General features: G+C 48.8%; 1 protein-coding gene across 2 annotated transcripts; it reads left to right on the forward strand.

Moving 5' to 3' along the window:
- The first annotated feature begins 2768 nt into the window (after nt 1-2768).
- Nucleotides 2769-16687, forward strand: WNT5B (Wnt family member 5B). Of its 2 annotated transcripts, XM_062490999.1 has the most exons (5): nt 3631-3868; nt 9278-9570; nt 10049-10051; nt 12197-12211; nt 16199-16687. In XM_062490999.1, the coding sequence occupies exons 1-5, from the start codon at nt 3631-3633 to the stop codon at nt 16685-16687; spliced, it is 1038 nt and encodes a 345-aa protein (XP_062346983.1). The 2 variants fall into 2 exon arrangements, with proteins under 2 accessions (XP_062346985.1, XP_062346983.1); XM_062491001.1 differs by lacking the exons at nt 10049-10051; nt 12197-12211 and adding an exon at nt 2769-2896 and having other exon boundaries at nt 3621-3868; nt 16229-16687.
- The last annotated feature ends 1627 nt before the right edge of the window (nt 16688-18314 follow it).

Here is an 18314-nt window from a genome sequence, read left to right on the forward strand (position 1 = left end):
CTCCCACCCAGCCCTGCTTGGGCAAACAACTTCACAAAGGTATTTGAACCAGCCCTGTAGTTGGGCTTAAAGGATAACCCAAGCTGTTTATTTATAAAATCAAAACCTCAGGATTTTGATGGCAAGTAGAAACAGGCGCAAGAGGGAAAGACCATATATTCTTCAGACCACCAGCCAAGTGCTTTCCAGCTTTTGGTGTGGAAGTTGCTGGCTGAGCCCAAATCCCTGCAGCAATGCCTCAGCTGCTATTATCACTTTATCTGAGGTCATAAACACAGCCAGAGAAGAAATTATTTCCAGCACCTTGAAAAGGACTCGCTTCTGTGATTCACATATTAGCTGAATGGCAGTTCCTCTCACCAGCAGCAGATTTTAGGCAGAATTCAGAGTTTGAGACCTCTCCTGCTGAAGGAACTCCTTCAGCTGCCGCCTTTGACAGGATATTAGGCTGGTTGGAAAAGCAATCTTAACCCATAGAGCAATGCTTAGGTCTTGTGTTTCAAAATAAAATTGCAAGCACTTACTTGTGCTTGTTGGCAGTCAGGTTGCTACCAGCAGTATTCATAATGCTTTACTATTGTTAATCGTCATCTGCCTGTGCATATTAATGCTTAAAATGAGATATTTAATTAGTGCCTTGTGTTTCTGGACCAAGTTTCACGTGAGCACCTCCCAGGCTTTCCTGGCTGGCAAGGTTTTTGTTTTCACCACGCCACGGTGCTGTCAGTGAGCCCACCAGTGCAGGGCTGCCTGGTCGTGTGTCCTGGCTGCCCTGTGAGTGCTGCGACTGCGCACATGTGCTCAGAGGAGCTCACACGGACATTGACATCACCTGTATTTGTGGAGCTGCCTCATCAGCTGCTGCCGTCTCACATTCCTGGCTGGGAGAGGCACCCGGGCGCCTCGCCATGGTTTACTCCTTTCTCAGAATCCGCAGGGTGAGGGCAAAGCTTAGAGATGCACTTCTCCCATCATGTCATCTATTTACATGGCACATGCCTTGTGTGTGTGTGAGACAGTGAGGTCTTTTATTTTTTTTCCCCCTGCCCTAGTTCTTTGTGGCTGTGGCGAGATGGAAAGGTGGGACACTCTCATCTCTGCCAGCGAAAAGGTTTCCTGTATCTGCGGCTGGCTTGGAAATTCCTTAGGTGACATCACACCATGTCTGTGCAGACTCATTGTTTGTCATGGAAAAGCCATTCATCCATACACAACTTCCTTCCTCCCTAGACTCACGGAGATAAACTTTCCATTCTGTCTATTCCCTATAGAAACAGACCCAAAACATGTATGCGTGGTTACACACACATACACACCTCACCATCCCTCCGTCACGCTCGGGGCTGTGGGAGGAGGAAAAGGGAGGATATAGAAGATGTGAATAAAGTCACCCTGTTTTCTTCAGACATGGATCCCGCTGTGCCCAAGCAGTAAAACTCCCCTCCCACTGAGGTGCTGGGTCACACAAGGCTTTTTTGTCCTGAGGCTAATTCTGGCACTTGCAGCCCCACATCTGCCTGCCAGGTGAGATGGGCCACCAGCTGCAGGTACAGCACATCTGGATGGGGGAGGAAGTGAAGCGTGCTGCAAACAAACGCAGCAAGTCCACCGTGGCGGGTGCAAGGAATTTGATAAAAAATACACTTCGGCAGTCTGAGCCGCCGAGGCTGGTGATTCATGTCTCGGGTGCTGCTGGCGGGGCAGACGGCGGGGCTGGGTACTCGTGTACCCCGCAGCCTGGGGGGACCCACACGTTCAGCCTGCCCTTGGGGACTCGCTGTGCAGGGGCAGCGCTGGGGGGACACCAGGCCTGGTGAGGAGGCTGGGGTGGAGGGGCATTTTTCCATGAAGGAGAGGTGGGAACCGTGTGGTGCAGGGTAGGATGGGACAGTGGGAAGCCTTGTAGAGTTGGGGGCAGCTGCGGCAGCATCGACGGTGTGATAAGGTGGCTGTTTCCCTACGACATGAGGGAGGCAGGGTGTGAGGAGCACATTAGAAGTACCTGCACAGTGCAGGATCCCTGCATTTGCTTTCTGCCGGTGTTCGGGAAGGACAGGGTTGAGGAGCTGCTCGATTGCTCTGCCTTTGAGATTCGCGGTGATTCCAGTGGGAAAGGGAGAGGGTGTTTGGACAAGAGGAACCTTTGAAGCTTTCCTCCTGTTCACCTCCCCTGCCCATAAAGCCATTAGGCTCCGGTGCCAGCCCTATCTGCGCTCGTCGCTGGCGGCCCGGCCGAGCCTCGCAGACCCCCCCGCCCGGGGAAGGGGCTGGGGCCGTGGCGTGGGGTCCTTCGGGAGGCCGTTCTGGGGAGGGGGCAGCTCATTTCCTAGCCGCCTCTGCATTACAAAGGCAGCGGGGCCAGCGCGGCGCTTTGATGTGCCCTGCCGGCTCCCCGCACACCTGCGGCCGCGGGGCTCCCGGCACGGCCGGACCGGGGGGCGCATCAAAGGCCGAGCCGAGCCGGGGGCGACCCGGTGGCTCCGGGAAGCCCTCCGGACACCCGCAAGGGCGAGGACAGCCTCGCCGTCTGTTCGCTCCCCCCTGGCCGGACGGGGGGGAGGCTCCGGCGGCGGAGCCCCGGCAGCGCGACCCCTGCCCCGGGGCCGGGGGCGGGCGGGAGGCAGGGCCGCCGCCGGAGCCCCCGGGAGGCGGCGGCCGGGGGAGGGTCCTGCGGGGTGGGAGGGGGCGGCAGCCGGGCTGAGCTCGCCGCGCCCCCGCCGCACGCAGGCCCCGCTCCAGGGCTTCTCCTCGGCACTTCTCCGCAGGGCGCCCCGTCCCGGCGGCCGGCTCCGCGGGGGCTGCCCCCGCAGCCCACCATGACCGGGCCGAGGCTGGCCCTCGCCGCCGCGCTCCTCTGCAGCTGCACCTCGCCGGTGGCCGACGCCAACTCCTGGTGGTAAGTGAGGGGAGCCGGCGGTGCCTTTGTCCGCCACGGGCCGGGGATCGGGACCGTCCGGGGCCGTGCAGCAGCTCCTGCCCTGCGCCCTCCTCGGGAACTTCCCTACCTCCCGGGCTTCTTTCGCAGCAGCTCGCTTCTCTCCAGGTTCCCCCCCCCCGCTGGCCCCCCCTCCCCTGGTGTCCCTGCCCAGTTTCAGGAGTGGTGGGACGCAGCCCCTCTCTTTCAGGCATTTCTGGGCTCCTTTTGTACGGGCTCGCTGAAATGCCTCCGGACTTTAGGATGTGGGGAATGTGTAGGGAGTGGATGGGTAAGGTTTCCTACCCGCTGCCAAAAGCCCGGGGAGCAGCCGCGGAGCCCCTTCCCCCGAAGAGCGGAAAATAGCCTGGCTCAAAGGCAGGCATCGCCCGCTGGCGCTGTGTAAAATAGTTGCTCGCTTTCTTCTGCAGGGAAAGTGCCGAGCTTTCTCTCTGCCCCCTCCCCATCCCGGGTGTCCTCTCTGTTTAAACTCGGCTTACAAACGAACAGTGTTGCTCCCGCTAGAGCCCTGGAAGAGCCTCGCATCTGGCAGAGCTGTGGAGGGAGGCAGCTGACATGAGAAATGCGCCCGGGCTCCCGCAGCAGAGCGGGGCTGGGCTGGGCTGGGCTGGAGGGGAGAGGTGTCGGGCGCTTCGCGGAGGGGGCCTCTCCCTCCAGACTCCCTGGGATGTTTTTCTCATCGTAGGTCTTTGGCCATGAACCCTATCCAGAGGCCTGAGATGTACATCATCGGCGCCCAGCCGGTGTGCAGCCAGCTGCCGGGGCTGTCTCCCGGGCAGCGCAAGCTCTGCCAGCTCTACCAGGAGCACATGGTGTTCATCGGGGAAGGGGCCCGCAGCGCCATCAAGGAGTGCCAGTACCAGTTTCGGCAGCGGAGGTGGAACTGCAGCACGGTGGACAATACTTCCGTCTTTGGGAGGGTGATGAAAATAGGTAGGAGCACCTAGAAGTATAGAAGTACATCCAGCCGTACAGGGAGGTGCTGGGCGCAAGGCTGTCTGTCCCTCTGCACCTCTGTCCCGTCCGGGCAGGAGTGTTGAGCCCTATTAGCACGGCTCCTAAAGCTGCCTTTAACGAGCTGTCCCATTCCCTGGCGCTGCCCGAATGCTGCCTGTGCCTAGGTGGTGGCACCGATGCACCTCGGCCACAGCAGGAGCCAGCTGGGGCAGCGGGGGGACGAGCGGGACACAGTTTCTTTTAGGGGGAGCACGGGAAAGTCACGAAAGGGGAGGCTGCCTCTGTCTGGTGTGCTTTAAAGGTAATGAGGGAAGAAGCTGGAGGCAGGAACAATGCCCCCGTGTTATCGTTCCCAGCATCTCGGAGAGGGAATGCAGCCCTGAGATGTGGGAAATATGGACTCTCCGGGCATGGAAATTCCCCCACATCCCCGTTCTGCCACTTTCTGTGTAAACCTAAGAGATTTTTATAATTCCTGCCCAATAGGAGGCACATTGACAGGCCATTGCTGCACTTGAATTGAGGTGTGACCTAGCTACATTGTCCCAGCTTCTTTTGAAATGCAGTCATCTGATGGCAAGAAACTGAGAAATCCGGCTGGGTTTGAAATGTCCGACAGCCAGGCCAATAAAGAAAAGGTGTTAAAACAGCCACACACACACACACACACACACACACACACACACACACACACACACACATTCACTCACTTTCCACAACCCCTGTCCCAAGGTTTTGTTTTCCACCCACAAAGCCAATCATTTACACAGAAGAATCAGAACTATTTCTCGGTTGTGAACTCGAGGGATGGAAAAAGACCTTCAGCTCCTGTACTCCCAGTACTTGCTTGCACTGGTTTTGGTTTCACTCTCAAAGAAACTGCATGGGCAGCAGGACACCAAGAGATGCCTCTTTAATACCTCTGGGGCATTTAGGCGATAGGGCACAAAGTCCTGTGATGTCCTCAATTTGATCCTGAAATTCATGTGTCACCCTAGAGAATTCTAGGGATATTTCTGCGTGTGTTACTCAATCTTGCAGAATTCCTAATTCAGCCCACCAGAGCTATTCTAATTCCTCCCTTTCTGCCCTGCTCATACCCCAGCAGTTCTTCTCTGGGGGTACTCCCCTGGGAAATGCCATTTCCTGACACATACTTCCAGTTCCTGTCACACATCCAAGGCATCTGTGCATCCTTGATCTCTCAATTTCTGATAGGAAGGGTGGTGGCCTGATGGGGCTGCATGCAATCCCAGATTGTTAAAACTTCAGGGTATGAAAACTGAAATTTCATCCACCAAAGGAAAAGGACCTCCATCTATCCTTTCTGATGTCACTCCCTCACATGTAACTTCTCCTAAACAATAGTGTTTCATTTCCCCAAAGGGATACTTGTGATTCCACAAGGATGCAGTAGAATAGCAATCTCCCCTTCTGGAGCAATCCTCATTCTCCAGTACCTTCCTACAACTCTGGGTTGGTGTGATGAGAAGGTCCACACGTGGAGAAGAGAAGTAAGGGTGAACTAAGCAAAGATCAAACTGAAGGATGAAAAGCTGTCAGGAAGAATCAGAATGTGTAGAGGAAGAAAGAACTAGAGTGAATAGTGAGAGGATTTTTTTCTAAGATGAATTTGATCCTATAAGTTAAGACTGGGAGTAGATTTGCTTGTGTTTTGGTGAAGACAGAGGTGTGTGATAGGTATGGCCGTTAATCCTGCTCCTTGGTTTGTGTGTATTTGTGTGCATTTGCTTGTTGTATCTTATCCTGTTGTATCTGTGGTAGGAATCTGCTGATGGCAGTGTCTGAGGTGAAAGCCTGCAGTTGCCCACTCTTTGAAAACCTATCCCAACAGAGTTTCTCTGGTCAGTTAGAGCACATTCAGATATTTATACTCCAGCAAGAGACCGCACAGAAGAAAAATGTCACTGCAGGTGCCCTGTGGTATTCGGGGATCTTTGGTGATTCATGGCTGTTATCTGTGTCAGTCATAAGGTGCTGTGGAAGGAGATGCTGCCTCTCCACTTTTTTATAGCTTTACCTTCCTCGCTTTTATATTTTCCTACTTTGTAATGAGTCATTGCTTATCATTTCAGCAAATATATTTTTCGCACTGGGGAAGAAGACAAACCCTTTCAATCTCTTAGGTTATGCCAAATATAAAGTCATTCTTCATACTGTGTTTCTGTCTCCTGTGTTCAACCTCTGAGCCCCAAATCTGGACCACAGCCCTTTTTCTGTACTCTGTGCCAATGGCACGAGAAAGGTCTGGAGACCAGAATATCTGCAAGAGTGCACAGACATGCCAGATTGTTGTGGAGAGGGAGGGGAAAGGAGATAAGAAGGACCCAGAAGGTGCATAGTGTGCCAACAAACCTTGCTGCCCACCCACCGATGTGATCATGGCATATATTACATGATTTCTGGAGCTGCACTAGATTGTGAGAGGGGAAGAGAGCCTGACTTGGCCAAAACCTAGGAGATCTGTGTGAGGGTGTTCACTCAGAAACCCGGAAGATCAGTTTCCTTTCCCATTCACAGAACTTGACTTAGCTCAGGATCAGGAGAGCTGGTTGGTCTGTGTTTAATCATTACACCTTCATTTTGTGCTTTTCATGGGAGTGAGGCAGTCCAGTGATACAAAGCTTTAGGAGGGGCACCTGCAGCACTGAAGTAGGCTTCTTTGAAGCACTGTTTTCTCCTAGTGTTTGTGTTGTTATGAGACTTGCTCTTAGCTTTTAAATGTGGTTTATTCAATAACAATATCTAATGATGTAAAAAATTATCCTTCCGAAGTTGCTTCCTGTTCTGTCAATACAGATTTTGGACTGCACGTGTGTGTATAGATGTAGCTCTATACATTATATACAGACACATTCCTTACTGCTACGTTTATGAGGGGGAGAAGACAGAGCACCCCAAAAGGTCGCGTTAGAATTTACTCAGGGGAGAACATATCTTCTCCTGAGGAATCCTGAATGCAAGCCTGGGGTTTCCAGGTTAGTCCATTCATATCTGGAGTCAAAGATCTTATCTCTTCTGCCTTTTCAACTGCTAAAAGGAAAAGAAAAGGAAAAAAAAAACAGTCATAAAAGTAGAGAACAAAGAATTTTTCCCCCCTTGTTTTTCTTCGAGATCGGCAAACTTTGGGGTAATGCTTTTAAAAACAACGGGTTGAAAACTTGTTCCTTAAAAAAGTTGAAGCGACGCGCTTTCGTGTCGGTCTCCCGGTTCTTCTCGCATTTCCTCCTGGGGCAGCTCCGGAGAGGCGATCCGAGGGAGCGGAGCGCTGCCCGAGCCGCTCCCCGGGCGCGGCTCCCGGCGGGCGGGCACAGGAGGGCAGCAGAGCTCCGCAGAGCTCCACCGAGCTCCCGGGACCCGCAACCCTGTGCGAGAGGCCAGAACTAATTTGGGAATAACCCCTCCAGTCCTTTGAGACGACAGCACAGAGGTGCGGAACTGGGCTGGACTTTGAGAGCACGAGCGAAAACCCAAATACTTTTCCAAGTGTTTGCTTTATGGGCAGCAAGGGCGGGGGGGGGGGTGGACCCCACCAAAAAAACCCACCCTGCTGTGACTTGTTCCAGCCTCTTGTCCCATCACCATCCTCAGCAGCCTGAGCAATTCGTGCAGATGCAGGGGCTGCAGACTGAGTTGTGCTGCTACATCTGACAGGTGGAGATGGTTAAAATACGGGCAGTAAAAGTGCAAATCCCAGTGTCTTTTCGGGAATTTCAGTCAGGCTGTTAGGATTCTAAGCACCTGGAGTCATGCAGGCTCTGTTGCATGAGCTGTCACAGTGTGATGTCCTTTCCTCTATAGACAAGGCAGTACTCTCTTTAAAAGGATGATTGGTGTGTCCTCAGGGCTTTCTGCATACAAATAGGGGCAAAACTGTGCACTGGACTCTTACTTTAAAATACCCATAACATGCAAAACAAACTAGATGAGTAAAAGCTTGATTTTGGTTACTGAAGAATTACCCTAACTCCCCTATGGGCTAGTCTCATCTGAGTTGCCTTAACTAGAGTCACTCCTCTGTATCTCTTGGACCAGGGAGGTTTGGTAAGCACAGTTCTCTTCTAATGACCTGAGAGTAAGGACCTCCCTTCTGTATTTTTTGTCCTGTAGCATTTTGTCAGTTGTGTTCCAGGGCAGAAATCCTTAGTGTTCATCTCATTTAGGTGGGGTAAAAAATCAAAAGTTGTTTTGCAAGGTGGATGCCATTTACAGCCTTGCCTTTGTCTTGGGTCATTACCACTAAAGTGGTGATAAACTGCTATTAATTAGGGATTGTCAGCACGTGCAAATTTGAACAAGAGCACACCAAATGCGTCAGCTCAGCCCTGCTGAGGGAGCTGGCACTGAGAGCCTCCTGAGCTGGTGATAAATTATTCTGTTAGGATCTGCCCTTTGAAGTCATTAAAATTTGCTTCAGAGCACCTTGCTGAGGTTTGGCGTAAGTAGTCCTTCACAATTAGATTGCTTATTCTAAGGAAGCTTTGGCAGTTGTTCTCTTTATCACTTGCAAGTTTGGTGATGAGCACAATGGCTCTGGAGGTGTTGGTTCAGCTATTTATTAGCCATGTGGTGAGAGTGCAGGTGTGGATTGCCTCCTTCTCCCTCTCCCCCTCTGCAGACACTCAGTGCTCATGGTGCTTGGTCTCTTGCAGTGCTCTGGCTGTGCTGGTGCCCCGGTCACACTGGGGCTGAATCCCTGCCAGGAATACCGAGCTGGAGACCTCATCCAGCTGCTTGGCTCAGCTGCTGAGCTGTGTAGGGCATGCATGCCAAGCAGGGCAGTCCCTAGTAAACGTGCTAATGGAAAGTCTTTTTATTTATTATAGTCTACATGGGAGTTTTACTTCTTCCAGCACTGTGGTTCTGCAGGCAGTGGAAGAGCCCCTGCCTTGATGTTGCAGTGTAAAAATGAGTTTCTTTCACTTTGTCTACCAATAATTTTCAGCTGACCTTACATAAACAAAACTAAGTTCAGTGAAGAGGAGCCCACGAAGACTGCATGTCCCAATTAAATGAAGGGCATTCTAGTGCTGTAACAGGCTTAACCAGAGGACTCCTTTTGCACAGACTCAACCTTGTTACTTGTTCTTAATGATTATTGCCAAATGCAGTGGCAAAGTCAGCGGCTGTATTTTCAGCAAGTGAACGACCTCCTGCTGCTTGAGAGTTTCCTCAATGAAACAGAATGAAAGGGGAAAGAGGATGAGCAGTCCCTGCATCTGGAGTTGCCACCCAGAACGGGATGGAGCCCTTGCACTTGACCATCGCATTCTTTCGTTCCAGTAAATTCTGCGCACCTCCTCGGAGCGCACCGTGGAGCCCGTTTGCATGCGGGGTTAATTTTTTGTCACCCCTCTCTCACAGGTAGCCGAGAGACCGCTTTCACCTACGCGGTCAGCGCCGCCGGGGTGGTGAACGCCATCAGCCGCGCGTGCCGCGAGGGCGAGCTGTCCTCGTGCGGCTGCAGCCGAACCGCCCGGCCCAAGGACCTGCCCCGGGACTGGCTGTGGGGCGGCTGCGGGGACAACGTGGAGTACGGCTACCGCTTCGCCAAGGAGTTTGTGGATGCCAAGGAGAGGGAGAAGAACTACGTGAGAGGTTCAGAGGAGCAGGCTCGTATGCTGATGAACTTGCAGAACAACGAGGCTGGCCGAAGGGTAAGAGGAGTGCTGGCTACCCCCTTTACCTGGGGGTAGCTGGATATCAAATTCCTTGGAGGTTTGATGGGGGCTAAGTCAGTGATGCCCCAGTGTACAGTCGCATTTTCTTCATTTTTGTGAATGTTACAGGCAGTATTGACAGTATTCCGGTTTTAATGTCAGGCTTCCTTTGCCAGTTAAAGTCAGTGAATTTTGGGGTCTGTTGAGATACTGTATGGCACACATTTCCAGGTGTTTAAGCCCTTTCCAAATGAACTATGTGCTGTTATGGCCCATTTTTAAGTTTTGTGTCTAAGAAATCATCTTCCCAGAGCTCTGAGTGTGACAGGCTGGTGGTATAAAGAAGAACCTTTTGGCATGTAGAGTTGTCTTCTACTACCATGATTTAGATTTTTAGGAATATAAGGCCAGGAGCCTGGCTGTCTCTGAAACTCAGGCCTCGCTCAGTTACCTTGGTATTAGGCACAATAAATAGTTTGTATTTAGGTGACAAACATTTTCTGAGAAGATTCACAGTTTTGATCTGAGGACCCCTAGGGATGGAGAATCCATGACTTCGCTTTGTAGTATGATACCAGCATTAATCACTGTTTCAACTCTGAACCTAAGGATCATTTGAATTTATCTGGTACCAGCTTCCAGTCAGTTCTTTTTCTGACTTTTACAGCTAAATCCAAGACCCTCTTAGTAATCAGCATTTCCTTGGCATACAAGTATTTACCTGCTGTAATTTATTCACCATTCTTTCTTGACAAACTAGATTGAGCACTGAAGACTCTCTCAGAGGTTCTCATCAGCCATCAAATGATTTTCCTGTCACTTTAATGTAGCCTTTCCTTTTTCCCATACCCCTTTTGTATGCATTCAGTGTATGCACTTTTGCTTTTCACACAATTCCTCTGTCTGTGATTAATAGCCTGGAAGGTGTAGCATCATTCATATGCAGTCCAGCTGTGTAATCCTGCCTCTTTCCAAAAGTAGAACAGGAATACTAACTTGAACATTCATGCATTTTCTCCAGGGTCTTTTAAGTTTTTATCATTCTTCCCTAGAAGTAAGCTTTTCAAAGGTTAATTTTATTTCTAATTAATGTTAAAAAATCCCATTAAGTATACTTAGTCTTGCTCTTCTGCACATTCCTAACTAATATCCTTAGTTTTCTTATCAATTTTCTACCCTTTCTTACTTCTAATTGTTACTGAATTATCTTTCCCTCTCCCTTGGATGTCTCTTTTCTGTGTGTAATTTCAACTTCATTTTGACACCAAAGATGATTTATTCAATATTTTTGTTTGTGAAATCAATGTGTCAGGTTGAAGCATTGCCAGTACTTCCTGGGTCTTTTACAAAATCAAATTGGGGTAAATTTGCAGTAGGTGAAAAACTGGACTTGAAAGCTGTGTAACTCAGTGAGTTTTGGTTTGGGATGGAGTTGGGCTTTTTTGTTTTGTTTTGTTTTTTCTTGGATGGGCAGAGGCTCTGCATTTACTTAGAAATGGGTGTATATGTGGTGGAGTATTAGCCTGAATGTGACATTCTTTTTTGCATTACTTGCTTTGAACATCCTGCATATCTGGAGCATGGACTTGGATTGCTACAAATAAATACCCTGCCTAAAGCAAGGAGTGAACATGAGACTTGAACAGCCTTGAGGAGTCCAGAGACAGAGTATGGCCCCTAGTCTGAGGTGCCAGGTGAACTGCAGTAACACAGATTAAATGAACACAAGTAATTTTATATTAGAGTAAATTAAATGGAAGTATAAACCAGTGTGTAATTAAGATTGTGGATTTAAAAAAACAGAACACAAAACTGATAAACTAAGGGAGCTGATTAATAAGCTCAGCAAAAGAACTGGATGTGGAGGAGGTCTGGAACTTTTTCAAGTCAAAGATGCTAAAGCCATTACAATTCTGCATGCCAACAAGAGAAAAAAAATGTTGTAGGAAGAATATCCAGACCTCACTGAATGAATAACTGCCACAGAGAAGCTGTTAGGAATAGACCAAGAGCCTATTAAGAATGGAGAGAAAAAAAAAAACTATAGCAAATAAATAACAGAAAGCTCTGTCTTAGAGGTCAAGAAGTGGAAAGAGGAGGTGAGAACAGGAAAAATCATGCTGAGTCAGACCTTGAAAACGCTAATAAAATAAACAGCAAAAGTTTTTGAAACTTTGCAAATTGGTGGAGATTGGAAGAAAGGAGACAGGCAGGAGGATGGGGCTGAGTCTAAAGGCAGAGAAGTTTTGCTACCCAAAGTGAGTGAGTGCTTTGCTTGGGTCTTCAAGTTGGAGTGGGGGGCATTGGATATCTCAGAGGAAAATAGGAAATAATTTGAGAAGACGTTTTCAATGGTTGATCACACAATCATGTAGAACAACACTGATTTTCTAAAAGCAGACTAGATCTGAGAGGTCTCATTTACATGAACTTCTGTGAATCATTTGAGGTATTTTCCCCATGGGAAATTCTTGGTTAAACTGCAAAAGAAAATGAAAATTGCAGTAGCTGTGAGATGGATAAGAAACTGGTTCAAGGAAAGACATCAGTAAGTTGTGTGAAAGAATGTAGCTTGATTTTAATGGAGCTTGATTAGCAGAGCTCATTAAGGACTTGCCCTTAGGATTTTTGTTTCTCAGCCTCAACACAAGCACTAGGAATGAGCTGATGAGCTTGGCTCTTCATGCCAAGGTGGCAGGTATTATGACTACAGAGGAGAATCTGAATTCGGTACAGCAGCTAATGACACTCAGTAAAACAACACAAAGACCATCATTTGAGGTCTTGCATGAAATACATCTTTAGTCATTAGGAAAAGGGTAGGAAAGAATTGGTCGCAGCAGTTGGCTGCAAATGACTGCAGATGTAATGTGGCTTGGAAAGTGGTAAATATCCTGTGACATACTAGACATAAGTCTTTTTATACAACATGAGGGAATACTAATGCCATTGTATTAAGCTCTCGTGAGGCCCCAAAGTATTGTGTGTTCTCATATTTCCAACTAAAATGACCTCAGACTAGAAAAGGCTTGTTAGGGCTGACCCAAGGGATAGGAATCTTTCCTTAAGAAAGTGTGCTAGAGCAGCTTGCCATATTTAGCCTAGTAAAGTGAAAGTGGAGAGAGGACACGACTGATGTCTGCGTTCATGGGAGAAATAATAGGGAAGGAAAAGTATTTTTTAAGCAAAAGACTAATTTGGCACAATAGCAAATGGGCATAAAGTAAATATATATAGGCTGGAAATCAGGAAAAGATACTTTATTGTTGGAATGGAAATCAGAATAATGGTGGCTGAAAACCTAATTGCTTTTTAAAAGGCATCCTATGCATTTAAGGAAAATGTTACTTGAAGCGGTGCCTACAATAGCAAGAGATCATGCTTAACAACCCAGGAGGTCCTGTCTAGTCGTGCATTCCTAAACTTCTGAGATACTAGTCTTATAAGTAGGAAGGTGCGTATGTAACTCCTCATTCCCACAAGTTTATGCTGGAAGAAAGGACTGCTGGAGACACAGCAGTGAGCCCTGCAGTGGCTACCAGCTGCCATCCCACTGCAGCCTTGCCCTGCTTTCACAGCCAAGGTTTCAGCTGATCCCTTCTAATTTACAGGCAGATTTTGGCATGTCCCTTCACTCACTTTCCTATGAGTGAGAAAGTTCTCCTTGAATCCTGAGGAGCTCTGGTGGCAGGAGAGAGGATTGTCCGTCCTCTCCATGGTTCTCAGAGGGAGCTGGGGGGGACAGGAGGGAATCAGAGGTCTTTTATCTTTCAGGCAGTCCTGACCCTATCACCCCTTCAACTCCACATTGTAGTCCTTGTGGTGGTGGCTTCTGGCTTTATTGCTCTTGTTTGTTTGTCTTTGGCTGTTATCTCAATATGTCCTTTCCTTCCATCTGTCTTTTCTTCCAGTTGGTCTCCATTAGCCTCTCTTATTGCCCTCCTTCCTTATCTGTCACTCTGTCTGGCAGACTGTGGCCGTCATTCCTTCCACGCTGTTTACCCAGTCAGCATATGGCAGCCTTCAGTCATCAGTCACTCCAGCCACTGCCAGAAGAGCCTGGAAGGGGGTCTGGCTAATTGACCACATAGGAATTATCCATTAATTCTCTTCCTATTCCCATTCCTGCACTAAAAGAATTGGAAGAGAACTTGGGCTTATGGGAAGGGGCTTTAAGCCCTTCCATTAGAGGCATTTTTAACCTGTTTAAGTGGCATGGCCATCGATCAGATCCTGCCCTCAGAACTGCATGTGAGGTCTGTTATTCTTTACCTTGACCTGATCCTGGTCAGGGAGGAATTCTCTAATTTCCTCTGCTTTCTCCTCATCTGGGCAGTGAAGGGGGAGAGTGGGAGAGTCATTTAGCAACTGAAGCTGTGGCTGGCTCCACAGGACATGGGTGGTGGAAGCTGTGGGGGGCTGAGTGGCACCATGCTCACCTGTGATCACTGGTAGCACTTGCCTTCCCCAGCGCAGTTACTGACCACATGGGCCAGATGTTTTGAGCATCAGTTGCTGAAAGCCAAGTCAGAGTGAATTCATTCCCATGACATTAACTGAGAGGGATTGAGTTGCAGTGTTTTTCTAAAGGAACAAAGCCCGGGATTAGGAAGAATCATAATACTTTATAAAAACACATGCAAGGGCAAGGGAGGCATGAGTGGCCTGGGATTTGACAGAACCATAACCAAAAAGTGCTAACACAGGCTTATAACAAGCAGGCTGGCAGTGCAGTGAGGATATAGTAAGTGTCTGCTGCTCAGGAAATTCAGCTGTAGCCTGTCTGGTCATAGTACAGCAGGAATCCTTAAGTAACAGTGTGGTTGGTCCTCTGCAGTTGCAGTTTGATCCAGGACAAGTGCTTAACTCCCAGCTTGTAGCTGCTACATTGCGCCATGAGGGATTGCCTTGGTAAATTGAGCTCTGAGGAGCAGAACCAAAGCTTTTCTGTTTTAAGGACTCACTCCATTGACTTTCTCAGGAGCTCGATTGGCCTCCATGTGATTTAGCCATTAAGCCAAATTGAATCTTCACTAGCTGTCAGGAGCACTAGACATTAGCTAAGCAAGGAGCAACCAGTTATTGTAGGAGAACTCTGACCTCTTCCTGCTGGTCCAGAACGTTGTTGTAGGCAGAAGTCTTTGCTTGCAGTATGCTCAGTTGCCTTAATCACCTTGGCACATGAAAGCAGAGAGCTGGGAAGCTTTATTCTGTGTCAGTGAGTGAGGCAAAAAAACCCCTTTGTGTTTGGCTGCTTTTTTTTTCAGCAGAAAACCTATCTGGAAGACACATCGCCATCTCTTTCAGAGCACTCTGTTTTGTTCTCATGTTCCTTGCTCTTTCCTGTCACATACAGCTGGTGGTAATTTTGCAGCCGATGCCAAACATCTCTGCTTGGCATGCAGGATCTGGCAAAAGCACTGCAGGATACAAGATGGTCTTGGGAGAGCAGATGTGAGCCTGATGGTGAGAGGATGAGGAGCCAAAGGCTGGGGGATCAAGCTTCTGTAACAAAGAGTAGCTCTGACGGTGAGGTGATGCCCAGCTCTTGCTTGGCAAGCTCTTTCCGTGTCTGAGAGCTGACAGGAGCTCACGTGGCATTACACTTTTGTACCTGTCTCTGAAATGAATGGGAAGAACAAACCCAACCTGCATTTCAGCTTACTTTCCTTGGTTTTTATTTCTCAGTATTTTTCTCACCTCCCAGCCAGTGTGGGGAGGAGGACAGTAAACACCATTTCCCTTCACATCCTGTGCTCACTCTGATGAGGGTTTTACACTCTGAATTTTCAAGACTCTTTGCTAACTTTGATGCTGGATTGCCAGGGGTATGATGCATCTCCAGCCCCCGCAGGCTCCTGAAAATGTAGCTGGAAGTCTATGGGCAAAGAGAGCATGGGGAGCTTGTGTATGCTGTTGAAATCCTGGCTGTTCTGCCTGGTGACAGCCCTACTAGTGGAGGGAGCTGGGCACGAGATGGCGCAGGAACACAGAGAGGGCTCCCGGCTCAGCCCTGCACTGCCAGGGACGCCTGGGGAGCACCTCCAGCTGCCTTCCAGGGAGATGCATCCCTCTGTGCGCCACTGCCCCTGCCTGCCCCTATCTGGACATTGCCCCTGCACGAGCTCCTCTTGGCAGAGATGAAGGGAAAGGGTGTGGGTCCATGGATTTATTTCCAAAGGATGCGGATGAATCCCTGTAACGACAGTGTTGAGTCCTGGTGCGGGTGGTAGGAAATGGGCTGGTTCCCAGGTGTGTTCACTTTCTGCAGCCCTGAATGGGAAAAACTTGCGTCACCGTGGTGGTCTGTGAGGTGGGGAATTTCCAGAGTCCACACAAAGAGGGCTCCTTCTCTTTTTCTCTGCTGTTCCTAACCCTGCTGTGAAGCCAGAAGTCTGCCAGAGGGAAAGAAGGTGGGGTGCGGAAGTTGTGTTTGCAGGCAGTATGACCAGAAATAGAAATATTTAGGGAATAGGAGCACAGCAGTCGCAACAGGGGAGGAGAAGACCTTTGTCTCCTCTGAAGGGCAAAACAACAGAAATTGTGGGATAATCAAAGCAGTTCTGAGAGCGCGATGAGTTCATTGTAATTAAGCCAGCTGCCAGTGCAGCAGGAACGAACACAGCTCTGCCTGATTGCATTTCTTTTCCCACAGGCCGTGTACAAGCTGGCAGACGTGGCCTGCAAGTGCCACGGCGTGTCAGGCTCGTGCAGCCTCAAGACCTGCTGGCTGCAGCTGGCCGATTTCCGTAAGGTGGGCGACCTGCTCAAGGAGAAGTACGACAGCGCTGCGGCCATGAGGATCAGCCGCAAGGGCAAGCTGGAGCTGGTGAACAGCCGCTTCAACATGCCCACCCAGGAGGACCTGGTCTACGTGGACCCCAGCCCGGACTACTGCCTCCGCAACGAGACCACGGGCTCCCTGGGAACCCAGGGCCGGCTGTGCAACAAGACCTCGGAGGGCATGGATGGCTGCGAGCTGATGTGCTGCGGCCGGGGCTACGACCAGTTCAAGAGCGTGCAGGTGGAGCGCTGCCACTGCAAGTTCCACTGGTGCTGTTATGTCAAGTGTAAAAAGTGCACAGAGATCGTTGACCAGTACGTCTGTAAATGAAAGGAGCCGCCAAAGCAACAAATCTATATTATATAAATCTATATAAATATATTTTATATTTGTATAAATAAACAGATGGTGATAATAATTAAAGAAGCTTATTTAAGAGACATTTTGGTTCTGAAATTTCCCCCATCAGGCCAGGTAATTTGACGTTCCTTCAATTCTGCTGGGGAATCTCTCTTTGGGTGCATCTCCCCTTGGATGCTTCAGTCAGGGTGAAGAAGCTGAGGAGGTGCTGGCAAAGCACACCAGCATGTGCTATTTCATTACAGACAGAAAGCCAGTGAGGAGTGGGTTCTTTCTTCAGTCTGATCAATACATCTCAGCGTTTTGCAATAATTACTGCACTTTGGAAATTACATCCAGACATGGGTGAGTCGTAGTTATTCAGATTTCAAGTCCTTCACTAGGAAATTTGGAACTGATTCTTGGTCCCTCTAAGTGCTTTGCTACATTAGAGGGAAGGTTAGCTAAGGCTACAAGGGTATGGCTTAAAATGCACAGTCTTGCAAACCATTCCTGGATGCTCCCCAGACCACAGTGGAGTAGAGGAAAGTTCACAGCCTACTGTTGAGAGGAAGGAAGGTCAACCCGTGGCTGACCAGTGCACAGCCTGGGGTGCCCATGAAGCCAGCACCTGGCTCTTCTGTACCACCTGGGCTGAGGGAAACCTGCCCAGCTCAAGCCACATGGTTATGTGTGTGAGGGATGATTTTTTTTTTTTCTTCTTTTCCTTTAAATCCCATGCTGAAACTTAATTTTTCAGTAGAGAGGAAAAGCTGCCGGTGCCAAGGATGTTTGCAGAGGACATTTTGTCAGTGGGAAGAAGCATTGAACACATGCACGTGCCTGCACTCTTCATCCTGCTGCCAGTTCTCTCTGAATTGGATGCAGGTGGTCACCTTGTTCAGCTCTCTTGAATCCTCCTCACCGCCGACACAGTTGTATAGTTTCTCTTTAACATTAAACACCCCTCAATGTCATTTCTTTCCCTCTGTTGCTTGTGTATATGTGTGTTTTATTTTTGGTGAGGTTCTTTTCTTTTGCTTCTCTGTGTTTCAGAGGGCAGGGGCCGTGCTCCTCCCTGGCATAAGCTAACCACAGGAACATTTGCTCCCAGAGTGTGGGTGTATGTTAATTGTGGAAGTCTTCTGTGTTTTTCCTTGGTAATAAAAAGACTGTAATAAAACTGAACCAGGGCAGAAGGCATTACCAAAGTCTGCTAATCAGTCTTACCACATTGGGATTTTAGTACAATCCAATTCATAAAGCAGGGAGCAAATGCTGTTTCTTGCACAAGACATTTCCTGTACCTCTCAGCATCTGCAGAGTTCATTTGCAGTCAGAACCATCAAGAGAAGCCAATTCCTAAAATATAAGGACTTGCTAATATACATCCGCTTTGTTACTGACATTGCAAGGGTGTTGTTTTTTATTTTCCTAGTAAATTTTGAAATATGCCAATAAGGAATGAGCCAGTCATGAAGATTATTATTTTTATATTAAACCTCTGTTTCTTATAAAACATTGCAGTTTTACAGATTCCACCATTTCAACCACCAGAGAAGAATTTATATGTACCTTTCATACTTCAAATATTTGAGGACTCCAGTAAAGCACAAGG

The sequence above is a fragment of the Cinclus cinclus genome, chromosome 4 (genome assembly GCF_963662255.1).
Source record: "Cinclus cinclus chromosome 4, bCinCin1.1, whole genome shotgun sequence".
NCBI classification, from domain to species: Eukaryota; Metazoa; Chordata; class Aves; order Passeriformes; family Cinclidae; genus Cinclus; species Cinclus cinclus.

Coding starts and splice junctions, on each gene's coding strand:
- WNT5B (XM_062491001.1), top strand. CDS start 2,817: ATGACCGGGCCGAGGCTGGCCCTCGCCGCCGCGCTCCTCTGCAGCTGC. Junction 3,869..9,277: donor TGGGAGGGTGATGAAAATAG/GTAGGAGCACCT, acceptor CCTCTCTCACAG/GTAGCCGAGAGACCGCTTTC. Junction 9,571..16,228: donor ACAACGAGGCTGGCCGAAGG/GTAAGAGGAGTG, acceptor CTTTTCCCACAG/GCCGTGTACAAGCTGGCAGA.